At 39.0% G+C, this 25,588-nt stretch overlaps 2 protein-coding genes across 3 annotated transcripts; both read left to right on the top strand.

The window, feature by feature from the left end:
• Positions 1-381: 381 nt before the first annotated feature.
• On the top strand, positions 382-7,555 carry LOC104218843 (serine/threonine-protein kinase GRIK1-like). Of its 2 annotated transcripts, none has more exons than XM_009769424.2 (13): positions 382-537; positions 809-1,041; positions 1,322-1,725; positions 2,283-2,357; positions 2,446-2,490; positions 3,198-3,272; positions 3,604-3,691; positions 3,835-3,959; positions 5,269-5,364; positions 6,596-6,662; positions 6,745-6,860; positions 6,954-7,032; positions 7,124-7,555. In XM_009769424.2, exons 3-13 carry the CDS (start codon positions 1,402-1,404, stop codon positions 7,273-7,275), a joined length of 1,242 nt encoding a protein of 413 aa, XP_009767726.1. In that variant the 5' UTR covers positions 382-537; positions 809-1,041; positions 1,322-1,401; the 3' UTR covers positions 7,276-7,555. The 2 variants fall into 2 exon arrangements, with proteins under 2 accessions (XP_009767726.1, XP_009767727.1); XM_009769425.2 differs by having other exon boundaries at positions 813-1,041.
• A 10,089-nt stretch (positions 7,556-17,644) lies between these two features.
• LOC104218844 (F-box/kelch-repeat protein At5g60570) lies at positions 17,645-19,911 on the top strand. Its single transcript, XM_009769426.1, has one exon. It carries the CDS (start codon positions 18,388-18,390, stop codon positions 19,588-19,590), a length of 1,203 nt encoding a protein of 400 aa, XP_009767728.1. The 5' UTR covers positions 17,645-18,387; the 3' UTR covers positions 19,591-19,911.
• The last annotated feature ends 5,677 nt before the right edge of the window (positions 19,912-25,588 follow it).

Genomic DNA, 25,588 nt, shown 5'->3' on the forward strand with positions numbered 1-25,588 from the left:
CCAAAAGACTAGTCTAAGTAAATACTCCACCAAACAATCACTAATATATTGGGGAGAAAAGTTTTATTTTGTGTCTCATACAATTTATATTAGTTGTATGAGACTTCTTTTTGTCTCACAAATTTGTGGACCTCAATCTTACATTTTTGGGTCCACAAAAATCAGGATCCACAATAATGTAAGACAAAAAAGTTCCTCCTACAACAGTGTCACTCTTGTATAAGATACAAAATAAAATTTTGCCAAGGAGGAGGAGGCATAAAGTACATCTGTACAGTCAACCCTGGCCGCATCAACAGCCTGTACGGACCCCTGCCCCCCCTCCCCCCAGCTCCCCCTTCTCTTTCTTCCACTTTTCTACCCCACGTCTCACCAATCCCCAAGTTTGGTCCTTTTGCTTTTCATTCCCAGTTTCAACGCAAACAAATTCAACAAACCCAATTTCTCAATTTTCACTCCCTAATTTGAACCTCAATACTTTTAGAAAGTTGAACCCCCAAATTTGTTGAACACGAATAGATCTTTTCCCAATTTTAGGTAATGATTTTTTTAGTTTTTAATTTCAAGAACCTTCTGAGAAAAAAATTGTATTTTTATTGATTTTGAATCTTTTTTGAATCTTTTTTGAAGAAAATGTTCGGAAAAAGATTAAACTTTTAATGGTTTTGCTAAACTGTTCAATCCAAAAATCAATTTTTTCTTCTAGGTTTGATGGTATTTCGAGTTAATTTAGCTCAATTTGTTTTTCCTTTATATGGGTTAATACTAAAATTTGGTTTTTCTTTTTTGATTCTTTCAATTGTGACAGAAAGGTATCTTGTGATGAGGCTTCTTCATTGGTGACAAATGGAGGATTCTAGCCTGCATTGATTCTCTTTGTCTGTTTCTTATAATTATAATTGGAGGTCTCATAATGTGCTGGTTCAATCGCTTAGGAATCAATTTGACCAACTGCTTCTTTCATTTTTCTGAGTGGCATCCCATTGAATAACAAAGTTGATTCGGGCCGGATGCCCGAATAGCATTTTCCTCCTTTTTAAGGTTATCAACTACTTTCCTTTTCAATTGATATATGTTATTGAAATATGTATGTGTGCTGAAGCTTTGGTGAGAGTTACCTGGTACCTGCCGTGGTTGCCGGTGGAATAGTAGAGGTGCACGCAAGCTGACTTTGACTTTGACACCACTGTTATCAACATATATGTGCATATATCCCATTATTGGCTTTTGTTGAGCTAATGAATATGGGGATGTTGGGTTTAATGTTTCATTTGTTGTTTAGTTGATTGATGGTAATAAGAGGTGTACACTAAATTTTCAGGTTCTTGAATCAAATTGTCGATTGTGCTGTGTGAATAGTGTACTCCATTGTGACATATACTGTTGTTTTGGACTCTTGTGATGATGCGTTCCGTTGATGATGTGGCGGAAATGGGCTGCTGTGGGTGTTTTGGATTCTCTTTTGCAAGAAAACCGGAAAAAATAGGTAGGTCCAATAGGGGATACGGAAATGGCTGGTCACGGGCGCCGTTGTTAGAAGAAGAGGTTGAAGAGGAAGATGATGGCTTTGATAGTGGCAATGTAACTGATACTGGCACTGAGGATGATGAAGTGTGTCATAGCCCTGTTAAACGTTCTGAAGAGATTCTCATGGACAGAGCTCAGAATGGGTTAATTTGCAGGGAGGTCCCTGTCAAGGAAACCGACAAGCTTGTTCGCACAGAGGTAATAGCAGAAATGTTATTTAGTGCAAAGAAAGTATACTCGAATGCTGATGGCTCTTAGACATATATTTGTTTTAATTAATGTTCACTACTTTATTTCAGTATGTGTCCATGTGATACTTCACCTTCATATTGTTTGGTTGTCTTTCCCTTGCCCTCTCCTCCTAGTCCCTGTTGTGCTAGGTTACCCTGTCGTTTTTAATCAAAAAAAGGAAAAAGCAAAGAAGTTGGGCAGAGGTTTACCTTTTGTGTTTCCGCCTGGAAGTAGGAGCTCGGGATCTAGCTGTAGCTGTTGATTACCTTTTCTCCTCTATTTTTTTACATATTAACTGTGTTCAAAGGTTTGTATATACAATAAGCCAACTCAAGTTCAATTGTCTTCACATGATGCCTTTTATGCTGAATTTTTGGCACATTACCTGTTTTACTTGCAGTGTAATCGTTGTGGATATGAAATTTGTGGTGTAAGTTGTTGGATTTATCAAAAAAAAAAAAAAAAAAAAAAAAAAAAGAGGTGTAGCTTGACTGCTTTTTTCCACTGTTGTCTTTTTGGTTCAGGATGAAGATGGGAACAAGATGATTAATGAATATGTCCGTGAACACAAAATTGGTTCTGGTAGCTATGGGAAAGTGGTGAGAAGAAATATATTGATGTTAGCTCTTTCTTTTTATTCATTTGAAGGAATCATGGCTGACATCTGATCAACTTTTGATGACACAGGTGCTTTATAGAAGTTGTAATGATGGAAAACATTATGCTATTAAGGTAAAATTTCTTACATCTCTAGTTAATATTAAGGAAGTTACATTAATGTTCTCTTGGTCATGATATGTGCTTATTCAGGTAAACTGTATACTAGTTGTATTCCCATATTAGAAAGCTACAATTGTTGTCCCCACGGCTTTGGTCTAGTGGTAAGAGCTCAATGTGTGTGTGGGTTAGGCGCACGTAATGTGGTCGAACCTCGTAGACAAATGTCTAGTATTCAAGTGGAGAAGGTTGGAGGGGCGGCCCTTATCTACCGAGTTTCGAATCGTGTGCCACAGGCCCTTTGAGATTTCTTTGTTATAAAAAAGAAGCTAAAATTGTTTTTTTTTACTTAGTGATAGGAGGTTTTACGTTTTAATATTCTCAATGGGGTTCCACATGCTTTTGCTAGTCTTTGTAATGGCAGCTAAGGTATGTGATGAAGATTTTGGACTTATACTTCTAAATACATTGCCAACCTAACTGCACATTTCGATTCTTTCATAGATAAATGTAAGGGATAATTAGGTAATTGAATTATTCTTTGTTAGGACAAAGCTACAGTAGTTTTTAGGGTTGTGGAGAAACAGGCGGAAAGAGATAGGAAAGTGAACATTGTCGCAGAAGATTTAGTTCTGAAAGAATAAGTAGTGTTGTTAATTACTGATTACAGGAGTTGGGTGGGTTGTCAAATAATGATGGTGTATGTGGTTATTTTAATGCAGGCCTTTCACAAGTCTCACCTATTAAAGTTGCGGGTGGCACCTTCAGAAACTGCTATGAATGATGTTCTTCGTGAGGTACGTGATTTATCTCTTCCCTTGAGTTTTAGTTCTCCTTTTTTGTGTTATCAATAACTTTATCCTATAGAGTTAGCTATTTGTCTGCTGAATTTTTTATTTTTTCTATCTTGGACTTTCTTAATGTGACTTCTCAATGAAATTGCTCAAAATGGTAAATTTGGTAGGGCCAGTGTTTGTATTTGCCGATCATGTGTGATTACTTTTATTTTGCTCCAGACTAAAGGAAGCTTGATATGGACTGTTAGTTATACTCCAGCTTTGATATTTGACTTGATGACCTGACAATTCGTTGATTATTGACTTCCATGTTAATTCCAATCTATTGCAGGTTATGATCATGAAAATGCTGAGGCATCCCAATATTGTTAATCTTATTGAGGTGATTAACGACCCAGAAACAGATCACTTCTACATGGGTACTCCTTGAAGATCCCTTTTCTCTATTCATTTTACCTTATTCAGATTCTTTTTCTGGAGCCGTACAGTTTCTTGATTTATGTCATTGTTTATGGGAAGAGAGAATACCATCAACTGACATTCTTTTCTCTTTATTAAACAGTTCTCGAATACGTGGAAGGAAAATGGGTTTGTGAGGGTTCTGGCCCCCCAAGTGATCTTGGAGAAAATAAAGCACGGAAGTACTTGCGTGATATAGTGTCTGGCTTGATGTATCTGCATTCTCATGTAAGACCCAGTAGTTTGGATTGCTTCTGATTAATATATATGTATACAAATTTTATATATATATATATACATGCATATGTTACGGGCATAACTTGTATGCTTTTGCTGTAGAAACCTTGCTTCCTGTTACACTATTCAGTTAATTATGTTATGAACTACATTCCAGTGTTGTAAACATATTATGATCCTGGAGTGTGGGATGATTATGCAGTTAATTATGTAGGAGACAGTGCATCTATTTCAATGTGGCTGAACTATGAAATACCAAATTCTGATGGTTTTAGGTTATTTGGTCATGTCCTCTCCGGTTTTGTCTTCTGTGCAAGTGGCCTTCTACATAATTCTGTATTAAAATTAGTAATGGGTTTTGAGCTTAATATACATGTCTTTTACTTCTTCTGTCTACTTATTTGTAAATCTTTTCCATATATATTTTTATTACCTTTTTCCTTCATCGCACCTTCTTTGCTAAAGCCAATGATGTAATTTCCCTTTGAGCTTAAAGCCCCATCGAGACCTTTGTGCTTTCCTGCGCCTTTGCCTTTGACAACACTGTTACATTTAAATGCTTACATACAGGAATTCTACCTCATGTCCTCAGTCAGGTTATAGGTCAAATCTCAATCACTTTAGCGAAGTCTTAAACAATTATCTTCGGACAGCTTTTGCGACAAAAAAGAAAAAGAAGAAAGATCCATATATAGTAACTCAGGATCCCTTACCTGTTTCTAGAACAAGTTCTTCAAAGACTTGACTCCAAGAGAATTGACTCACACAAGGACATTCCATAAGTTGCTTGGTCAAGATGGGTACTTTCCCTTTGCTTTGTTGTAAACATGGTCTTATAGATGGAATACTAATGTTCTCTTGCTTAGCGAGCATTTTTTCCTCCCTTTCTCCCTTTCTTGAGGAAATATATGGACCTGAAGGTAGTTGATTTTCACTTATCAGAGACCAAAAGGATATACCTGTTTCATTTCAGCATTTGTTCATTCAGCTAGTCTGTTTAGCAAGATCTATGGTGCCTTTGATGTCTTTTTCCTTCCTAACGAACATCCTTTAACCTGAGATAGAAGGAACCCAATGAATCGGGTGATCTCCTTTTCTCATAAAGCAGAAAGGTCACACTTTTACCAGCATAAAAAACCCAGTGGGATGTGGTTACTTTATCAAGTAAACAACGACTTGAAACTTTGAATAGGTGCATCCGCTGGACATAAGGAATCATGCATCACTAGTAGTTTTATTACTTTTATTTTCGTGGTCCTTGTATAGTATTTTACCTATGTTCCTTTTTTCTCTTGAACAGAATATTATACACGGGGATATTAAGCCAGATAATCTTTTAGTTACTGCCTCTGGCAGGGTGAAGATTGGTGATTTCAGTGTCAGCCAAGCTTTTGAGGTATGGCCTTTTCTCAACAATGGTTTTCCTTAAAATTTGCTGCCCTAGTCACTTGTAAAATGATTAAAGTTCTAGTTGTTTTATTCAAACATCTAGATGGACTGAGAATTACCAAGAGTAAAAATAGATGTGTTTGGTTGTATGCAAGAATAAATTACTGAAGTGTCTCATTTCTTAATTTCATATTCGGATACATTTTGTTTCACAAGTACTTATTGAAATATTCTGCAGACTTCTCTAGTAGAATGAGGACATCTGGGTCGAAACTAAAAAAATTCATTTATGCAAAGGAGAGAAGTAACCAGCTGTATTTTCTACATTTTACCTGTCATTAGATCAGCTCCCTTCCTTTGGTTGCTTTCAGAAGGACCATCTTTGGGTATAAGACCAGAAAAATAGTTTTGTCAAATTACTTAACAAAAACAGTTGTCAAAATTTAATGTTCACCTCGGACTCACTGTAGTGAGAATATGGGGCAATCTGTTTTATAACACGAAAGAATATTTGATGAAAAAATGTGGAAGAAGTTTACGTAGTAAAAAGGAGGGGAAATAGGAACACCAACGGGTATGTATTAGTGTCGAAAGCAAGGCATGGTTGTTTGGATTTCGTGGAGTTCAATGAGATCAAATCGTTATGCGTTGACAAACTAAGTGTTCAAATTCTATGGACTTCTTTCTCCAATAGTCTCTTTACTGGTTTGAAGAAAGTGCTGGAGAAGAAAATTCTCCAAAAATGATACTGATTACAAATTTTCACCTAATGGATTCAGCAATTGAATAGGGACTTGCAATCCTCGCTCATTTTACTTCGTCAAACCTTAAACTAGAAGTGATCAATCTACAAAAGATCTGTAGCAAGTTTCAGTTTTCATCTAAACTTGCCCAACACCAAGTTAGCAATCAATTGGGATAAACTAAGTATTTTTCACCACCTAAAGAGACCTATTACCTGCAGTTTATTCTTAGAAAAAGTTGTATTTCTCACTTTCACCTTTCAAAGAGCTTGGTAGTCTTTATTTACTTGCACCTAGTTGTCATAAATTCCCTTTTCTATTTGATTGTCCTAATGAGGGGGGATTCTAGATGCTGTTTATTTGCATGCTCTGGTTCAAAAAATTTGGAGCTCGATGGGTTTGGGGCGATGGCGTGAATTTAAACTGTTTTTGTTTTATGTTTATTGTTTCCTCTTCTTTTCCAGTAACATTAGTTGGAACTATTCCTGTTTGTAGGATGATAATGATAAGCTTCGTCGGTCTCCTGGCACTCCTGTTTTTACTGCTCCTGAATGCTGTGTAGGTCAGTGTTTCTGGTCTTCGATGCATGCTGACATTTAAAATATCATTAAACTTACCAAAGTGTTTTTTTGCGGTATTAATAGGAGACAGATATCATGGAAAAGCAGCTGACACATGGGCAGTTGGTGTTACCCTCTATTGCATGATCTTCGGGAAATACCCATTTCTAGGCGACACTCTCCAGGATACATATGACAAGGTGCGGGTCTCCTCATATATTCATTGGACACCAGTTGATTCAGAACTTAGTTTTTTTCCCACTTTTCTAACTGCCTTTCTATCGTGTTTCCAGATAGTAAATAACCCCATTTCTCTCCCTGATGATATGAATCCTCTTCTGAAGAATTTACTCGAGGGGCTCCTCTGTAAAGGTTTGTCTCTCGTCCCACTTGACATCTTCATACTGCCATTCTTTTGTGGTGGTAGCTCCCCTGTTTCCTAACAAGAGGCGACTTTGTACAGATCCAACACAAAGGATGACTCTCGAAAGTGTTGCTCAGCATGAGTGGGTCATAGGAGATGAAGGTCCGATCCCTCAGCATTCGTGTTGGTGCCAGCACAAAACGTCACATAAAGATATATGTGATGCGAGTGTGAATAATACTCCTACTTGATGCCAACTGGAAAATGTTTTATGATTATTATTTTCCGTGCTTACCTTTTAGTTCTAAGTTCTTGTAGGATGGTAGATAGGATGTTTCATTCGGATAATTTGCACTTGCAGAAGCAAAAGAATACACGTTACGTAATGGATGGTAGAAAATAAGTTGAGGTAAATTTTGTTAGATTTATGTCGTACTCCCAGAATACTGGAAGAGTTGTAATGATCCAGGGGACCTCGCGATATATTTTGTTTTGTTTTTGTTGGTGGTAACGTCGTCGCGATTTGTTTTATCCTTTTGTCCTTCCATTTTGCCTTACTGGAGTAAAGTTACCATTTTCCAGTCTTGATTGACCTAGTAGATGGGTTTTCATGCTTAGCAGAGAGCGTTAAAAAGCAGAAATTAAAAAATAGTTGGATTTACAACTGGTCGTTAAAAAATAATCCAGTTTCAAAAGTAATCGAAATTTAGCTACTTTTCATGTAAAGATAAATCTAAGCGAAAACACTGTTCATTATCCGGAAAATACGCCAATATATTATGCTGGAGTTCCAGCATAAGTATACTTGAACTCCAACATATTATACTAGAGTTCCAGGATAAGTATGCTGGAACTCCAGCATAATATGATGGAGTTCCAGGATAAGTATGCTGGAACTCCAGCATAATATGATGGAGTTCCAGCAAGTATACCGGTCCAGCATAATATGCTGGAGTTCATACACAGGTGCACTGAACTCCAGTATATTATGCTGGACCGTCCGGTCCCTGTTGCAGCAAAATAGTGGCTATTTTTCATTGACTTGATAAACGCTGGCTATTTTTAAATGACCAGTCCGAAAACTGGCTATACCGTGCTATTTTTACTAAAAAGCATTCTCCCTGAGAGATTTTAAAGTCAGCATATTTGGTTATTGGATTTTGTATGTGTTATATATATATATATATATATATATATATAGAAGCATTTTGTGATCAAATTTAGGGTGTGTTTTTGTATCGAGGTTCTAATATTTTCAAGTTTGGTTGACTTAAATGTGCTAAAAAAATATTTTTCTTATGAAGATATTTAGCTCTAATTTTCGGAAAATTACTTTCCTAGCAAGAGAGAAAATATTTTTCGAAATTCCTGTAGGTCGTTTCAATTCCCCCCACCCACCCCAACCCCCCACTCTCCTTGCCCTTCCCAACCCCACCATACTGGCCCCAAACAACTCAACCAACTCCCCCCATTGCTGCAACTCACTCCCTCCAACACCCTTAGGTCCCCTCGTTTATGTCATTGAATCGTGGGTTTATCAGAAACAATATCTCTATCCTCACTTGTTGGATTAAATTAAATTTATTCTTGTTGTATTGTCGGAACTGTATTGGTCAAAATCTGACCACCACGACCAGGTTGCCCGACACCCCGTCTCAGTAACTGGGCAGTGAAAGTCACTAGAGCCCACTCCGTTTCTCTTCTGTGCCATTCGACGAATCGAAAAAAGTAACGCCTAAAATCACGACCAGGACACATTAGTGACAAGAAAGTATCGAGTCAAGCAAAGGGTAAAAGGGTCTCGACTATATATAGCCAAAGAAAGCTCTCAATTCAGGGGGCTTCTCCATTCTCTCAAAAAAGGATGACAAAAAAGCTTCTTCCTTATATCTTCAAGAAAACGAGGAAACGACCTCGAGGAAGATATGTAAATTTACTTCCTCATCAATTAATGAGAAAGACAATGCTGAATCTAAATAAGATCAATATTGCCTCTTTCGTCTCATATGCAATTATTATTGTTAACTTTTCGATCCGGAATTAATTATGTTTGACTAAGATTTACCCCTTCATCTTTGATTGATTTGTTCAAAAAGGTTTTAATATCTTTTGAGTCAAACAATTTGGCACCGTCTGTGGGGATTTCTTAGTGAAAATTTTCTAGTTTCTCCCAGATCGAAATCAAGAAATACAATCACTCACCAAAAGGAGCGCGGAGGAAAAACCCAACCCACGCGAGACACAAGAGCATCGCAGAAGAGGAAGAAGAGTCAAGCCAGATCACTGGGCTCGGAAATCTTCGCCCCATCAACCATCGATATACTAAACAAAGCAAACGATGTTATCAACCTGTATTTCCCCCACCGGATCACCGGGCGGGAGCGAAGAAAATCTCATCCTCACCTCACACTCTTTGTCCAGGCAAGCACATAAGACCCGCGTGGACAAGCGTACATAGGAACATCTCGACTGAAAGACCAAAATTGCTTCAACACAGCTGAAATACTTCCTGCCAGCAACATCTCCGAGCTGGACGACAGGAGTCAGACAAGAAAACTATGAGGCGTACACATCACGAACCTAAACGAAACATCAACACCTTGTATTCACCAGCGTTGCACCATATGGTGCAAGCAATACCAAACGGACTGGGACTCCTACGAAAGATGACCAACTCTCCAGAAACTGGGACTGACGACGTTCTGTTATTTCGATAAGTTCGAAATAACAGCCTTTAAGGCTAACAGCCTTCGCCAAATGAAAAGAAGAGTTCGACCTCGCTCGAACGACAACGGGCTGTTATTTCGATAAGTTCGAAATAACACCTTTTAAGGCTAAGGGCCTTCACCAAATGAAAAGAAGAGTTCGACCTCGCTCGAACGACGACGTGCTATTATTTCGATAAGTTCGAAATAACACCCTTTAAGGCTAACAACCTTCGCCAAATGAAAAGAAGAGTTCGACCTCGCTCGAACGACAACGGGCTGTTATTTCGATAAGTTCGAAATAACACCCTTTAAGGCTAACAGCCTTCGCCAAATGAAAAGAAGAGTTCGACCTCGCTCGAACGACAACGGGCTGTTATTTCGATAAGTTCGAAATAACACCCGTTAAGGCTAAGGGCCTTCGCCAAATGAAAAGAAAAGTTCGACCTCGCTTGAACGACGACGGGCTGTTATTTCGATAAGTTCGAAATAACACCCTTCAAGGCTAAGAGCCTTCGCCAAATGAAAAGAAAAGTTCGACCTCGCTCGAACGACGAAGTGCTTTTATTTTGATAAGTTCGAAATAACACCCTTTAAGGCTAAGGGCCTTCGTCAAAAGAAAAGAAGAGTTCGACCTCGCTCGAATGACGACGGACTGTTATTTTGATAATTTTGAAATAACACCCTTCAAGGCTAAGAGCCTTCGCTAAATGAAAAGAAGAGTTCGACCTCGCTCGAACGACGATGGGTTGTTATTCGATAAGTTCGAAATAACACCCTTCAAGGCTAAGAGCCTTTGTCAAATGAATAGAAGAGTTCGACCTCGCTCGAGCGACGACGTGATGTTATTTCGATAAGTTCGAAATAACACCCTTTAAGGCTAAGGGCCTTCGCCAAATGAAAATAAGAGTTTGACCTCGCTCGAACGATGATGGGCTGTTATTTCGATAAGTTCGAAATAACACCCTTTAGGGCTAAGGGCCTTCGCCAAATGAAAATAAGAGTTTCACCTCGCTCGAACGACGACGGGCTGTTATTTTGATAAGTTCGAAATAACACCCTTTAAGGCTAAGGGCCTTCGCCAAATGAAAAGAAGAGTTCAACCTCGCTCGAACAATGATGGGCTGTTATTTTGATAAGTTCGAAATAACACCCTTCAAGGATAAGAGCCTTCGCCAAATGAAAAGAAGAGTTCGACCTCGCTCGAACGACGACATGTTGTTATTTCGATAAGTTCGAAATAACACCTTTTAAGGCTCAGGGCCTACGCCAAATGAAAAGAAGAGTTTGACCTCGCTCGAACGACGACGGGCTATTATTTTGATAATTTCAAGATAACACCCTTCAAAGACAAGGGCCTTAGCAAAAAAAAAAAAAGTGTTCGACCTCGCTCGAACGACGACGGGCTGTTATTTCGGTAAGTTCAAAATAACACCCTTTAAGGCCAAGGGCCTTCGCTAAAAAAGAGAAGGGTTCGACCTCGATCGAACGACGACGAGCCGACATTTTGATAGGTTCGAAATGAAACCCCTAAAGGTCGACAACCAACGGAAGAAAAGAAAAATCGAGACTCGTCAGACGAGCATCTATCTTACACCGAAGCCATGAACAGTTGAAATAAAAAGTGAAGTACAAGGCAAATAGCGAAGAAAAGAACTTTATTCACGCAAAGTCATAGTGCGGGCTACCGCCGCTTACATATGGCCCAGGCTAACTGAAGAAAAAAAAATGAACGAACGACAGTCGACAAACAAAATGAAAATAAAAACAAAGGGCAACATTCTTCATTCGGCGTCATCACCGCCGTCACCATCACCACTATCATCGCCATCTCCAAGAGGTTCTCCATTACCATCATCCGCATCCCCATTAGCTTCGGGCATCGTCGTGTCATATCCATAGTTAACGCGAACCTCCCGAGCTTTCGCTCGCGCTTCTTCATAAGCAGCCTCAGTCATGGTGCCCGCCTCCCACAAACTCTTATATATGTCCCGTTAGGCTTCAGCATAAACCCAGAGCTCATGCATTTGGTGAGGAACGACAGTAGAAGATGACTCAACCTGAGCCTGTAATCGCTCATTTTCTACCTCCAGGGACGCGACCCGATCTCCCAGAACCGATGCCTCCTGATCAATCACACCGATGTGCTCCTCGAGCCTCGCCTCCATGAGGGTAGTTGTCGCTCTCTCCGACTCTTGTTTGGATTGGAGAACATGGATGGTGTTCTCCAGGGCAGTCGCCCTCGCCAAAGCCTCGGACCAGGCACTCTCAATGCTCTCCAACCTAGCGATTTTGCTCTCCATCGCCGTCAATTTTCTCATCCACTCCACGCTCATCGCCTCGACCTTGACCAAGTTCTGGTCCATCTCCGACTGCATCGACCTTAACCTACCCTGCAGATGCTCACATTCCACTGTGACCCCCCGACCCAGCTCGAGCTCCCCATCCTTAATTCGAAGTTGCTCCTCGAGTGCGCTCTTGCTGCGGATGGTTTGCATCAATTCCTGGTCCCTCCTCTCCAGCTCCTCAGCAAGATCCCGATTACGGGGGTTCGTCCTCAGCCGCTCATGCATCTTGCGACACCTGTCGCAGTAACGATGATATTTCTCCAGCATCTTCAAGAAAATCCTTGCCTGGATGTTTGCCCTGCGAATGCTTTCCACTTCCACCATATATGTCTGGAAAACGTAAAAGACAAGATTAACTAGTACTTTCGAGAAGGGCGAAAGCATAAAGCGAAAACAAAATGTAACGTACCCTTAAGCCCATAACGGCCACCTCGTCCATCAACTCCGCATCAGGAATAGATCGGAGGGACTCATTCTCAGCTTCAGAGCATAATAGCCTGAATTGCGGTACCAGGTCTTCCCCTTCCGCCAAAAGATTAACGCCAGAAGGGATCTGAAGAATACGGGCCGAGCCCCCCACATTAACTACCGAATAAGTAAGACCCTCCTCGAACATCCTAACATCATCGGGGTCCAGATCCGACTCAGATTCATAGTCGTCAACCACCACGCCTTTTCCCCTCTTTGCTGCCGAAAAGGAAGCACGACCCACTGCATAAGATGAGGGCATATCCGAAATCACGACGGCAGCCCCAAGTTTGACTTTCCATTGCGACAGGTTGTTGGTCACCAACAGCGGCAGGAATTTTTGATCGAGCTAAGGCGGCGGAGGGAGTTTCTGATTGCTGATCGCGGACACCGACCATTCCAACGGTTTGCTCTGTCCCTACGGGTAGGGCCACAACAGCACCCTCTCCAGAGCCCGTGGGGGGAGAATCATCCAGATGAATTATTGTGGGGGCACCTTCTCAAACTCTACTCTCCGCCTCTTCGATGGCCCCTCTTCCTCTCCAGTAGATAGTGACTCGCCCGTTGGGCGAACGATATCGGTCGGGATCTCATACTGAGAAGCATCGCTCACTGGAGTAACCAAGGCCGCAGACTCAACTGAAGCGATCGTCGATGAAGGTTGAGCAATAAGTACCGTGATAGGGTGAGCAGATGCGGCCGGCTGGCGAAAAGCTAACGGAGGAGCCCTCGCCCTGGCAACGACAAACGACACATAAGAGGTTAAACAAAAAAAAGGGGGAGAAGAGAAAAACCAGTACAAAGGCGCCATCTTACCTGTAAGGGGCCTACGTCCGAACCTCTCGTGAAAGGTCGACCATGTGCGAATCCCCACTGTATGGGGAAGTATGGCCTCCACCCATTCACGGATACCTTCGACAGGCGGATGGGGCAATCTCTCAGCTGCAAAGACAAGATAAAGTTTAGTACTCGCAGAAAACAGTCGAACATTTCACTGACAAAACACAAACTTACGTGCGAGGTTCCATCTCTGAGGGAATCCCATTGGGTCTGCCACAATATGTTCAGTCCGCACATAAAAGTAATTTTCATAGAAACGACGGTTGGTCCTATCGTCCATCTTCACCACCAGACTCCTCGACCCCCGAGGACGCATGTGAATCATCGAATCGCGAATCAGTTGAGGAGCAAAAATGTTGCGTATATGGTCCAAAGTGACCTCACGATCGGTAAGTTTCGCATACTTGAGTAGCATAAGGAATAACTTGTACAAATAAGGCGAAAGCTGAGCGGGGAACACTTCGTAGAAATGGCAAAAATCCACCACCAACATGGGAATAGGAAGTGTGTACCCTACAATGAAGGGGTATGCGTAGAACACGCAGTACTCGGGACGGTCGAAGTGAACTATGTCGTCCCCCTCCACCGGCCACATATCGACGTAATCGGGGATTCCCCACCTTTCTTTCAACTCTACAATCCCCCTTTCCCTCACGACGGAGGGGACAGGTTCCGACTCCGCTCCGCCACTAAAACTGAAGTCAGTCGCCTCTCTCCCTAGGCGAGGCAAGATCTCAACCACTGAGGGAATCTCCTCATCCTCCGCCGCATCCGCCCCTCCGGTGGCCTGAACAGAACTCTCCGGCACCGAATTAGTGGCATGAAGATTGTCGCGAGAAGATTCACCAGCCACTTCTTAGCAGAAAATGCGCCAAAGAAGTAATAAGAAGAAGAGATGAAAGATTTCAATGGACAAGAAAGTAAGTAGAAATTCGAGGTATCAGAAAAAGCTATATCTGAAGAACTCTCTCAAGCGAAAAATGAAGTGAATCAATCAAGTGACAAGTTTCCTCTATTTATAAGAGACACAAATTCCCCAAGTACGAAACCCAAGAGTCGACATTCGAATCTGATAAGGCACGAAACGTTTCAGGCTCCCAGAAACGTGTCATAATGGTGGTAACCACGAACCAACGCTTCAACGCCAACCGACGTTTCGATTCAGAAACCGACGCAACGGTCCATGAGGATCGAAAGGACACCACCACTCCGCTAAAAACCCACAGAATGCGACTAAGGAACGGAAAGTTATAGGCCAGATTTCTCTCACCTTCGTAACGAACATGATCCGTCTACCGAAGTCCAACATAGGACGACCCCGACAGACGGAGGGACTAATTGTATTGGTTAAAATCTGACCACCACGACCAGGTTGCCCGACACCCCGTCTCAGTAACTGGGTAGTGAAAGTCATTAGAGCCCACTCCATTTCTCATTTGTGCCATTCAACGAATCGAAAAGAGTAACGCCTAAAATCATGACCATGACACATTAGTGACAAGAAAGCGTCGAGTCAAGCAAAGGGTAAAAGGGCCTCGACTATATATAGCCAAAGAAAGCTCTTAATTCAGGGGGCTTCTCCATTCTCTCAAAAAAGGATGACAAAAAAGCTCCTTCCTTATATCTTCAAGAAAACAAGGAAACGACCTCGAGGGAGATATGTAAATTTACTTCCTCATCAATTGATGAGAAAGACAATGCTAAATCTAAATAAGATCAATCTTGTCTCTTTCGTCTCATATGTAATCATTATTGTTAACTTTTCGATCCGAAATTAATTATGTTTGACTAAGATTTACTCCTTCATCTTTGATTGATTTGCTCAAAAAGGTTTTAATATCTTACTTCATATCCCTTAACAACGAAGCTGATACTTTGCACAAAATAATGGAACCAAATTGGAAGTCTGGTATAAAGAATTAAAGCATATAGTATATGATTGCACACACATGCAGCTTCATTTTCTGTTTTCTTTTTCCAGAATACTCGTAACTAAATAATTCAAGTTATCAGAGAATGTGGTTAGTAATACCACACATTATTTTAAAGTAAACAAACTGGACCTAGCTATTAGACCAAATTTAGCTCATCTTGGAAGCTTATGTAACATCCTTTATTGTATTAATTACTTTAAGCTACTATAAAATAATATACTGAATAAGCTACTTGCAAATATGCTTACCGCAAAAACATCAAGTTTTTGTAGAAATCAATACTTACAAAAGTAAGTTGAGTTGTCAAATTAGTCTAAACTTAACATAAAACTCAAATGATTTACTTTCTATTAATTAATAATTGTAACTAGTGGGAGTATATATTTTTGGATGATTAATATTTTAAGCTTCAAGCTTTTATTTGATCTCCGGTGTGTATTAAATTTGTATTCAAAAAATAAAATAAAAAGTAAACACACGAAGAAGCTAAAGTGATTCAACATCTAATATATATATATATATATATGAAAAAAGTTGACCTTATTTATATAGTATAATTTTCGGCGTCCGTTCACCTAGCTCCGGCCCTACTCGCATTAATCAAAATATAGAAAAACTTTTCTGAGAATAACTTGTCATATTTTATTAATTCGTGAACGAAAATAATGCAGTAAAAATTACACTGTTAAAAGAAGATGTCAGAAATAGATAGGTAAGTTTGTTGCCTAAATCAGTAATTTGGGTTTGAGAAAAAGATGCTCCTACTTATGTTTCTATCTTTAGTTTTGATACTTGATGTGACTTGAAAAAAGTAGCTCCCTTTCCTTGTAGGATTATCAACTAAAAGTGAACTGAAAATGCATAACTGAAATAGACATATGAGATAGAAATTGAAAGGGCTTTATTTTGTTCATTTGCTTGACAATAACGTAATATCAAACAGCACAATGTTATACGCCATTGTGGTTACTTTTGCAAAACGTGTCAAAAACTGAAAGTCCAATATTCATTTAGGAAAATTACTAGAAAGGATAGTTCGGTGTATACAGAATCCTCGCATTCATGCGAGGTCTAGGTAAGGGCCGTACTTCAAGAGGTAATAGTGCATTTACATGAGCCTACCCTAAGGGATAATGATATAGACAACCGATCCTAATACAAATATTAATGGTTACTTTACAGCTGAATATATAACTAATCATAAGGAGAGATCATAAATGTTATACTGCGACGAAATTGGTGGTCTAAAAAAATATTGACACAAGTGACATTAAATTCATTTAATTAATTTGTATATATTTATGATGCATCATCTATCAAGTTAAATAATAACGATCCGGAGTGATATTTTCTTGTCCAATTTCATTTTGCGCCAAATAGCGGTTTATTTTCAATATTGACATACAAATTTTTCAATTTTGTTGGTGATTCTGTTGTCTACATTTTCTATTTTTGTTGTGATTAGTGCGAACCGGGAGAAAATGAACTGGATAAAAAAATATTTATTTTTGTCATTTTTTCTCTAATCACGTGAAAAAACACATTAGTTCTGTTAGTTTTGCTCCAGATAGTGGTTTATTTTCAATATTGACATACCAATTTTTCAATTTTGTTGGTGATTCTATTGTCTAACTTTTCTATTTTTGTTGTGATTATTGATTAGTCCGAACCGGGAGAAAATGAACTGGAAAAGAAGATCTCTATTTTCGTTGTTTTTTCATTAGTTCTTAGTTTTAATGGCTCATCTAGATATTTGCCCTTTGGGCGAAAAGTATTTAATTTTTACAAATTTAGAGGATAATATACGCCCAAGATAATTACAATAGGGACGAAAACATACTTATCCTCAAACTTAAGAAATCTACTGTAATGTTTTCCTATAACTAAGAAATCTAAATTGATCAGGTGAGTAAAGCAATTTTTTTACTTCTTTGATGCTTAATCCGGTACTTTATACAAACTTCAAGTGTGTCAAAAATTCAAAAGAAGACAAAAAATTATACTAGAAATTTTGTAGTTTAGATTTAGAAAAAATAAAAAAAGGATAAAGAATTTTCTAAAGAAAAAACAAACAAACACGGAAATAATATTTAATAAGCATACTGTTCCAAACTGACTCGAACCATTATCATTATGGAGAACAGTAAGATAATAGTACCAAAAAACAATTAAAAATTTAGAACAAGAATATAAAAAACAAAAAGGGTGAATTTGCACAAAATCTCTTAAAACAGGGTGAAAACAAAATATCTCTAATGATAAGGGACTGTCATTATAAATAAATAAAGTTTTCCCCCATTACTTTTATCAGTTTCCTGTTCTTAAGAAAAAACCGACCCCCACACGCACACACTCTCTCTAAAATCTCTCTCATAACTATTCCGGTGAGAATGTCGCCGTAATTACATTCCCGGCGGATATTCCGGCGGTATAATACGTGAGATCGGATCGAGAGTTTATTTCCTCCGGCAATGGAAGCATCACCACACTGGTTTTGCTCTCCGGCGACGCTGATTCCCCGCCGGCAGAAATAAGTGGCAGATTTTCCGGTGATATTCGCTAAGGTTTGGTGACCCGGTTTGGATCCGAATCACTATCTTAATTCCATTTGTTTTGGTGTATTTTGTTTTTTCTGCTTCACAGATATGCTTTGTAGTTAATGTTCTTTGGTTTGTGGGGAAATATTTATGAAAATATTTGGAAAGTTTAAAGCTTTAATGGAAAAAACAGCTCAAAAAATGAGTAAAGTTTGAATCTTTACTGGAAGTTTGGGTTTTTATTGATTATTGAATAGGTGGAATTTCAATAACTTTGATTAGAGGTGCTAGTTTTGAGATAAAAATAAGACTTTTTTGAGGGGCGATATTGTAACTGCTGCTTTGTTTGAATGGATAGTTAATAAAAAAGGTGAAGGTCTTTTCCAAGATGGGTTCTTGTTTTTTTGGGCTAGAGTGAGAAAATGATGTTTTGATGGAAAAGAGGTTGGGATTTTTGACCTTTTCACATATACTTTTGTGAGTTTTGTGAAGTTTGATTGCTAGGGAAACTCTGGCTGGTGTATTGATAACATGGCTTCTGAAACTCACAAGTCAAAGAAAGTGTTCTATTGTAGCAATAAGGTTAATAAGTCTTCTCATGATTATTTGTTTGGGAAGGAAGATGAGGAGGAGAGGAGAATGAGGTTAGAAGGAGAAGTTGATGATGGTCATTGCAAGTTTGGATCAAGTGATTCACTTCTTCCGGGCCTACATGATGATGTTTCTTTAACATGTCTTGCTTGGGCTTCTAGATCGGATTACGCATCGTTGTCGTGCCTGAATGGAAGGTTTAATTCATTAATCAAGAGTGGTTATTTATATGACTTGCGAAGGCGGTTAGGTGTTGTTGAACACTGGGTGTATATGGTTTGTGATCCTCGGGGTTGGGAGGCTTTTGATCCTTTCAGAGAGAAATGGTTGAGATTGCCAAAAATTCCATGTGATGATTGTTTTAATTATGCTGATAAGGAGTCGTTAGCGGTTGGAAGTGAACTGCTGGTTTTTGGCCGTGAGTTGTTTGATTTTGCTATATGGAAATATAGTTTGGTTCAAAACAACTGGACGAAATGTGAAGGAATGAATCATCGTCGTTGTCTATTTGGATCAGGTAGTCTTGGTTCAATTGCTATTATTGCAGGGGGTAGTGACAAGAATGGAAATGTACTAAAATCTGCCGAGCTTTATGATTCCTTGTCCGGTAGATGGGAAATACTGCCAAACATGCACTCTCCCCGTAGATTGTGCTCTGGCTTTTTCATGGATGGAAAATTCTATGTGATCGGTGGGATGACTAGCGCTACTGATTCTTTGACTTGTGGGGAAGAATTTGATATACAAACAAGGAAGTGGAGGAAAATTGAGGGCATGTATCCAAATGTCAATAGAGCTGCTCAGGCACCTCCTCTTGTTGCAGTTGTTAATAACCAACTATATGCAGTTGAATATCTAACCAACATGGTAAAGAAGTATGACAAGAAGAAAAACTCATGGGAAGTGTTGGGAAGACTTCCTGTGAGGGCTGATTCTTCAAATGGTTGGGGTCTTGCTTTCAAAGCACGTGGTGAGGAACTTCTGGTGGTGGGCGGCCACAGGGGCCCAGAAGGCGAATCTATCGTATTGAGTTCTTGGGCACCAAAATCAGGCTTTAAGGACGGCACCTTGGATTGGAAGGTCATTGGTCTGAAAGAGCATTCCGGGGTCTTTGTATACAATTGTGCTGTGATGGGTTGTTGAGAAGTTCAGTCAACCAAATGGAGAAAGAAGTCACTCTTTTCAATCGTTGTTTTTAGCTTAATTCCAACACATTGTTTGATTTATTAGAATTTGTTTTTTTCTTTTTATTTTCATTATCCAATTTAACATATTTCCTGTGTTTGAGATAAGCAATTGTTCTAGCCAAACATCCTCTAACTGGATGGTTATCTCACTCACTTATTCGACAGACTGCTTGCTTCCAAGTGTTCTCAGTTTTCACCTTGTTCATTGAGTTATATGGCTGATTCACTGATCTAAGGGATACTAAATAATGGATATTTTTCCTCTTATGGGTTTGAATTTCCTTTGCCGAGGCTTTATTAAATTATCCATACACGTTGTTTTTCCTTCTTCCACCCATGCTATCTGCAGTTTTCTGCAGTAACTGAGTATTTCCTCTCTGGAGATAGGCCTAGCAAACTCTGAAATGGAAAGAATTAATTTCGTGACCTACATTGATTGTAAATGATGGTTTGTCTCATTTAACTATGTTGTCTTCAATCCAACAAGCCATAATCCATGTTGTTGATTATAGTTCTCTTTGGTGATCTATTCTTAATACTGTCTCTTCGGCACACCTGGTGTTTTTATTCTAAATTAATAAATACATGACATGACATGTGTTTTTCGTATGTCCAGTGTCGGTTTTCTTTTTCTGTGATCTGGCTCCTCTTTGAGTAGAGGAAACAGCCTCCTCTCGGGTAGAGGTAAGGTCTGCGTACATATTACCCTCCCAAACCCCACTTGTGGGATTACACTGGGTTGTTGTTGTTGTTGTTGGCTCTGCTTTGAGTGGAAGGAAACTTGTTATGTGTGCTTTAGTGATGAATGCTTACATGAAAGATTCTACATCTCAAGTTCCAACACTGCATAGATGCAGAGCAAGAAAAAGTAGCTGTACACTGTTGATATTTGTTAAATTCAGTCGTCTGAATTATGCACTTGTCCTCACAGTACAGCTGATATTTGTTAAATTCAGTCGTCTGAATAATGCACTTGTCCTCACAGTACAGCTGATATTTGTTAAATTCAGCCGTCTGAATAATGCACTTGTCCTCCACTAAATAATTTCTGAATGCTATTTCCTTGAGAACCAAGGAGGAAAATTAGCAATATAGGTACCAATTCTTGTCCTCAACTTGCTCTTTTTCTCACTTCTCCGACACAGATTGATGTGCACTGGATATTTCTCTGATTGTTTTAACAGAAAAAAGTACAAGGCAATAGGCACTTCGGTTTTCAAATACAAAATACACATTATTTTGCAGAAACTAAAATTAAACAACATAACGCATACAAAAGATGACCAAATAATATAGTGGTCAATGAAGTGGGCGAGAACCATAAGGTCTCTGGTTTAAATCTCAGTGGAGGAAAAAAATATTGGGTGATTTCTTTCAATTTGTCCAAGTCTTGCTGGATAGAGTTACGGGTTGCTAGTGGGAGCTGACCGGTATCTCGTGGAATTAGTCGATATCCGCGCAAGCTGGACCGGATACCACAGTTATTAAAAAAGACCAATTATAGAACTATTTTGCTCTATATGCCACCTAAATAAATTGAAGTGTTTGTTTTCTAATCAAATCATGAATGAGGTGGTGCACCAAATTTGGCATAAGAGTCTTGCTTCTTTTTTAATTATAGGGCAAAGTGTTAATGAAGTGGGACATACAATTCATAATAGACCAAGACCATTCCATGTGAAATGAAAATGATGTGGATGGATAGATTAGACATACCTTATAGAAATAATAGCATATACAAAGAAAGTCTTATTCTAATGTCAATTAGTTCAACAAATATCTTTTGGAAAATTGTTTACCTAAGCAATCAAAATGTTAAAGAGGAATGTGATTGAAGTTTTTTTTATCAAGCCAGTCATCTAGAGGAATGATTTATAAATAGTTATCGCATATAACAGCGGTATTCGAGTCTGCTGCGGAGCCGAAAATTTTATTAAGGGGTTCAAAAAATAAAAAAAATTAAACAAGCGAAGAAGCCAAGAGAATTTAACATCTCATATGTATACATAATTTTTCTTTAACCCTATATACCAAATGTAATTTTTCGGTGAAGGGTGGTCGAATAACCCCCTTCCGCCCCCGAGCTCCACCACTGCCTCTATTATTCCACTTGCCTCTATTATTCCACTAAGTATTGGCCCTCCTAGCAGTATCAGATAACTCTGCCGATAAACTTATATTTTTATATATATGTTAAAATCTTCAAAATTCCAAGAAAAGGGATGGAAGAAAAACCTGGAATATTAGTGGCAGGCTTTGGTTTATTGCACATGTATACAGTTAGTAAAAGGGAAATATTTAAAATCAAGAGTGGTCTGGGCACAAGCATCTGACTTTAGTTATGTGAAAGGTATGGTATTTGCAGAAAACTGTGGGACTCATGTGGGTGCTGATTTTCTTTAGTATTTCCAGCTCCTAACATTTACCAGAAAAAGCAAATGCCTTATTTGGCAAAACTTTGGCCATTTTACCCATTTTGACATGTCATATTTTGCCTATTTTGGGGAAAAAAGGAAAGCAAATCCCCCTGCTTTTTGGGGTTGTGTGGTGGGTGCAAGCTGGCTTTTCTGCTGTATCTGTTGCTTTGTTTTTTTTACATTTTTATTTCTTTAATTTGTACATATAAGAAGTACAATCTTGGACACTGTTTCTAATTTATTACTACTAGTTTAATGTCAGCACTATTGCTTTTTTCTGCTTTCCACGTTATGGAATAAGTGCTAATTCTAAAATGATTCAATTAGAGTACTAATTCTTTTACGAGAAGGGGAGTCTTGGAGCAACAATAAAGTTATCTTTCTGTGACCTATAGGTCACGAGTTCGAGCTGTGGAATCAGCCACTAATATTTGCATTAAGATATGTTGCTTATGTCACACCCCTGTGTTGGGAAGCGTATCAAGCTAATAGAAAGAAAAGAATATTTAAGAGAGAAAAACAATAAATTGCACAAGACAAGATTTACGTGGTTCGGCAATTTTTGCCTACTCCACGGCCACACAAAGAATAGCTAGTTATTAATTGAAGAGAGAAAGAAGAAGTTTTGGGATGATCTACAAATGAAAATGTAGACCCCTATTTATAGGCATTTGAATGCCCTGCCGAGGTAAACGCTTACATCATAAGAATGCCGATGTAAGCGCTTACATCACAAGAATGCCGATGTAAGCGCTTACATCACAAGAATGTCGATGTAAGCGCTTACATCATATTTTCATCTCTTTTTGATTTTTCTTTCTTTTGTTTTGTCTACTTTCACATACAACAATAGGTTTGGTCCTATCAATCTCCCCCTCAAACCTATGTTACATCAAGAAAGAAAATAAAGAAAGATTTGCTATTCTCTGGTGGCGCTTTCACTCTATCAGTCTTGAAGGCTAATTGAGGCAGTGCACAGCCTCAGTTTGTCAACACCGACAACTTTGGTCAACATGTCTGACGGGTTCTTTGATCCTGATATCTTCTGTAGGGAAAGAGTTCCTTCATTTATCAACTCTCGGGTATGATGATACCTCAACTGGATATGCTTCGATCTTGCATGAAACACTGGATTCTTGGCAAAATGAATTGCACTCTGGCTATCGCTGAAAAGCTCACAATTGTCCTGCTCTTTACCTAGCTCTTTAAGAAAATTCTTGAGCCAAATCATCTTTTTTCCAGCTTCTGAGATTGCCATGTACTCTGCTTCAGTGGTAGATAGAGCAACACTTTTCTGAAGTCTGGACATCCAACTAACAACAGTACCACCCAAGGTGAACATGTAGCCCGTGGTACTTTTTCGACTATCCAGATCGCCGCCTAAATTTGCATCAGCATAACCTTGTAAGATAATATTGCTCTTTTTAAAACAAAGTGTCATACCCGAGGTGCCTTTGAGATACCGCAATATCCATTTTACACATTCTCAGTGCTCCTTTCCTAGATCTGGCATGTATCTACTGACAACTCCAACAGCATGGGCTATGTCAGGTCTAGTGCAAACTATAACATACATCAAACTTCCTACTGCTGAAGCATACAGAACTTTGGACATGTACTTCCTTTCTTCGTCTGTCTTAGGTGATTGGTCCTTTGACAGATTTAGATGGCTTCCGAGTGGAGTGCTTCTGGTCTTTGCATCATGAAGACTGAACCTGCTTAGTACCTTCTGTATGTACTTTTCTTGAGACAATTTTAAGGTTCCTTCCGACCTGTTTCTGCTAATCCTCATCCCAAGCATTTGCTTAGTTGGTCCTAAGTCTTTCATTTCAAACTCCTTTGCCGTTGTTGCTTAACCAAATTGATCTCATTTATGCTAGATCCTTCAATTAGCATATCATCAACGTACAACAGTAAAATAATATAGGATTCATCAAGATTTTTGATATAACAGCAATGGTCCATCTCACATCGTGTGAAACCATTTTTATGCATGAATCCATCAAATTTCTTGTACCATTATCGGGGAGCTTGTTTCAAACCATACAAACTCTTCTTCAACTTACACACAAGGTTTTCTTTACCAGAAACTTGAAAACCTTCAGGTTGCTTCATGTAGATGTCTTCTTCAAGGTCACCATGCAAGAAAGCAGTTTTAACATCTAGCTGCTCCAAATGCAAATTTTCTGCAGCTACGATACTTAGCACCAACCTGATAGTAGTTAGTTTGACTACAAGAGAGAAGATCTCGGTGTAGTCAATTCCTTCCATCTGCTGAAAGCCTTTTACTACTAATCGTGCTTTGTATCTCTTCTTACCATCATGCTCTTCCTTGACTCTGTACACCCACTTGTTCTGCAATGCCTTCTTTCCTTTTGGTAACTCCGTAAGTATCCATGTTTTATTCTTTTGAAGAGAATTCATCTCTTCTTTCATGGCTAGCTTCCACTTATCAGAGTCTATCACCTGCATTGCTTCAACAAAATGCTCTGGTTCTCCAGCATCAGTAAGAAGTAAATAGTGAAGAGAGAGAGTTAACCTATCTGGAGCATTCGTGACTCTTTTAGATCTCCTCAATGTAGGTTCATGAGTAACAGAATCCGAATTTGATTCAGGTCCTGATTCCAGATTTGGTTCTGCATTTGATTCTATCTCTGGTTCCGGTGATTCTCTTCGGCGAATATCTTCGCTTAGAACCAAGTCTCTAATATCATTCAATTTGAGTTTGGTACTTCCTGATGAACTGTTAACTGCAGTTACTATTGCAGACCAACTCTCCGGTAGAGATGATAGTAGAATCAACGCCCTGATTTCGTCATCAATTGTTATATTAACAGAACTCAACTGAGTTAATATTGTATTAAACTCATTGATATGTTCCGTGACTGATCCACCTTCTGTCATTTTTAAGTTGAACAATTGACGCATCAAATAGACTTTATTTGAAGCAGATGACTTCTCATACATATTTGATAAGCCTTCATCAGGCCTGCATTGGTCTTCTCGTTAATGATGTTAAACGCCACATTTCGTGTTAGCGTCAAACGAATCACACCAAGAGCTTGGCGATCTAATAGATCCCAATCTGCTTTGGACATAGTTTCCGGTTTCACCTCGGTCAGAGATAAGTGTAATTTTTTCAGGTACAATAGTCCTCTATTTGCATTTTCCAGAATCCAAGATCTTTGCCATTAAACTTGTCAATCTTAACCTTCCCTTCTTCCGATGCCATTTTTCACAATTTTTTTTATGTGAACAGTAACGATGATCAATAGTGTCGCACTATTCTTGAAAATAGTACCTGCACCAATACTGTATTTTTCTACCGGAATTACACTATCTGTGCCCTGATACCAGTTGTTGGGAAGCGTATCAAGCTAATAGAAAGAAAAGAATATTTAAGAGAGAAAAGCAATAAATTGCACAAGACAAGACAAGACAAGATTTACGTGGTTCGGCAATTTTTGCCTACTCCACGGCCACACAAAGAATAGCTCTTTATTAATTGAAGAGAGAAAGAAGAAGTTTTGGGATGAT

The sequence above is a fragment of the Nicotiana sylvestris genome, chromosome 11, assembly GCF_000393655.2.
Source record: "Nicotiana sylvestris chromosome 11, ASM39365v2, whole genome shotgun sequence".
Classification (NCBI taxonomy): domain Eukaryota; kingdom Viridiplantae; phylum Streptophyta; class Magnoliopsida; order Solanales; family Solanaceae; genus Nicotiana; species Nicotiana sylvestris.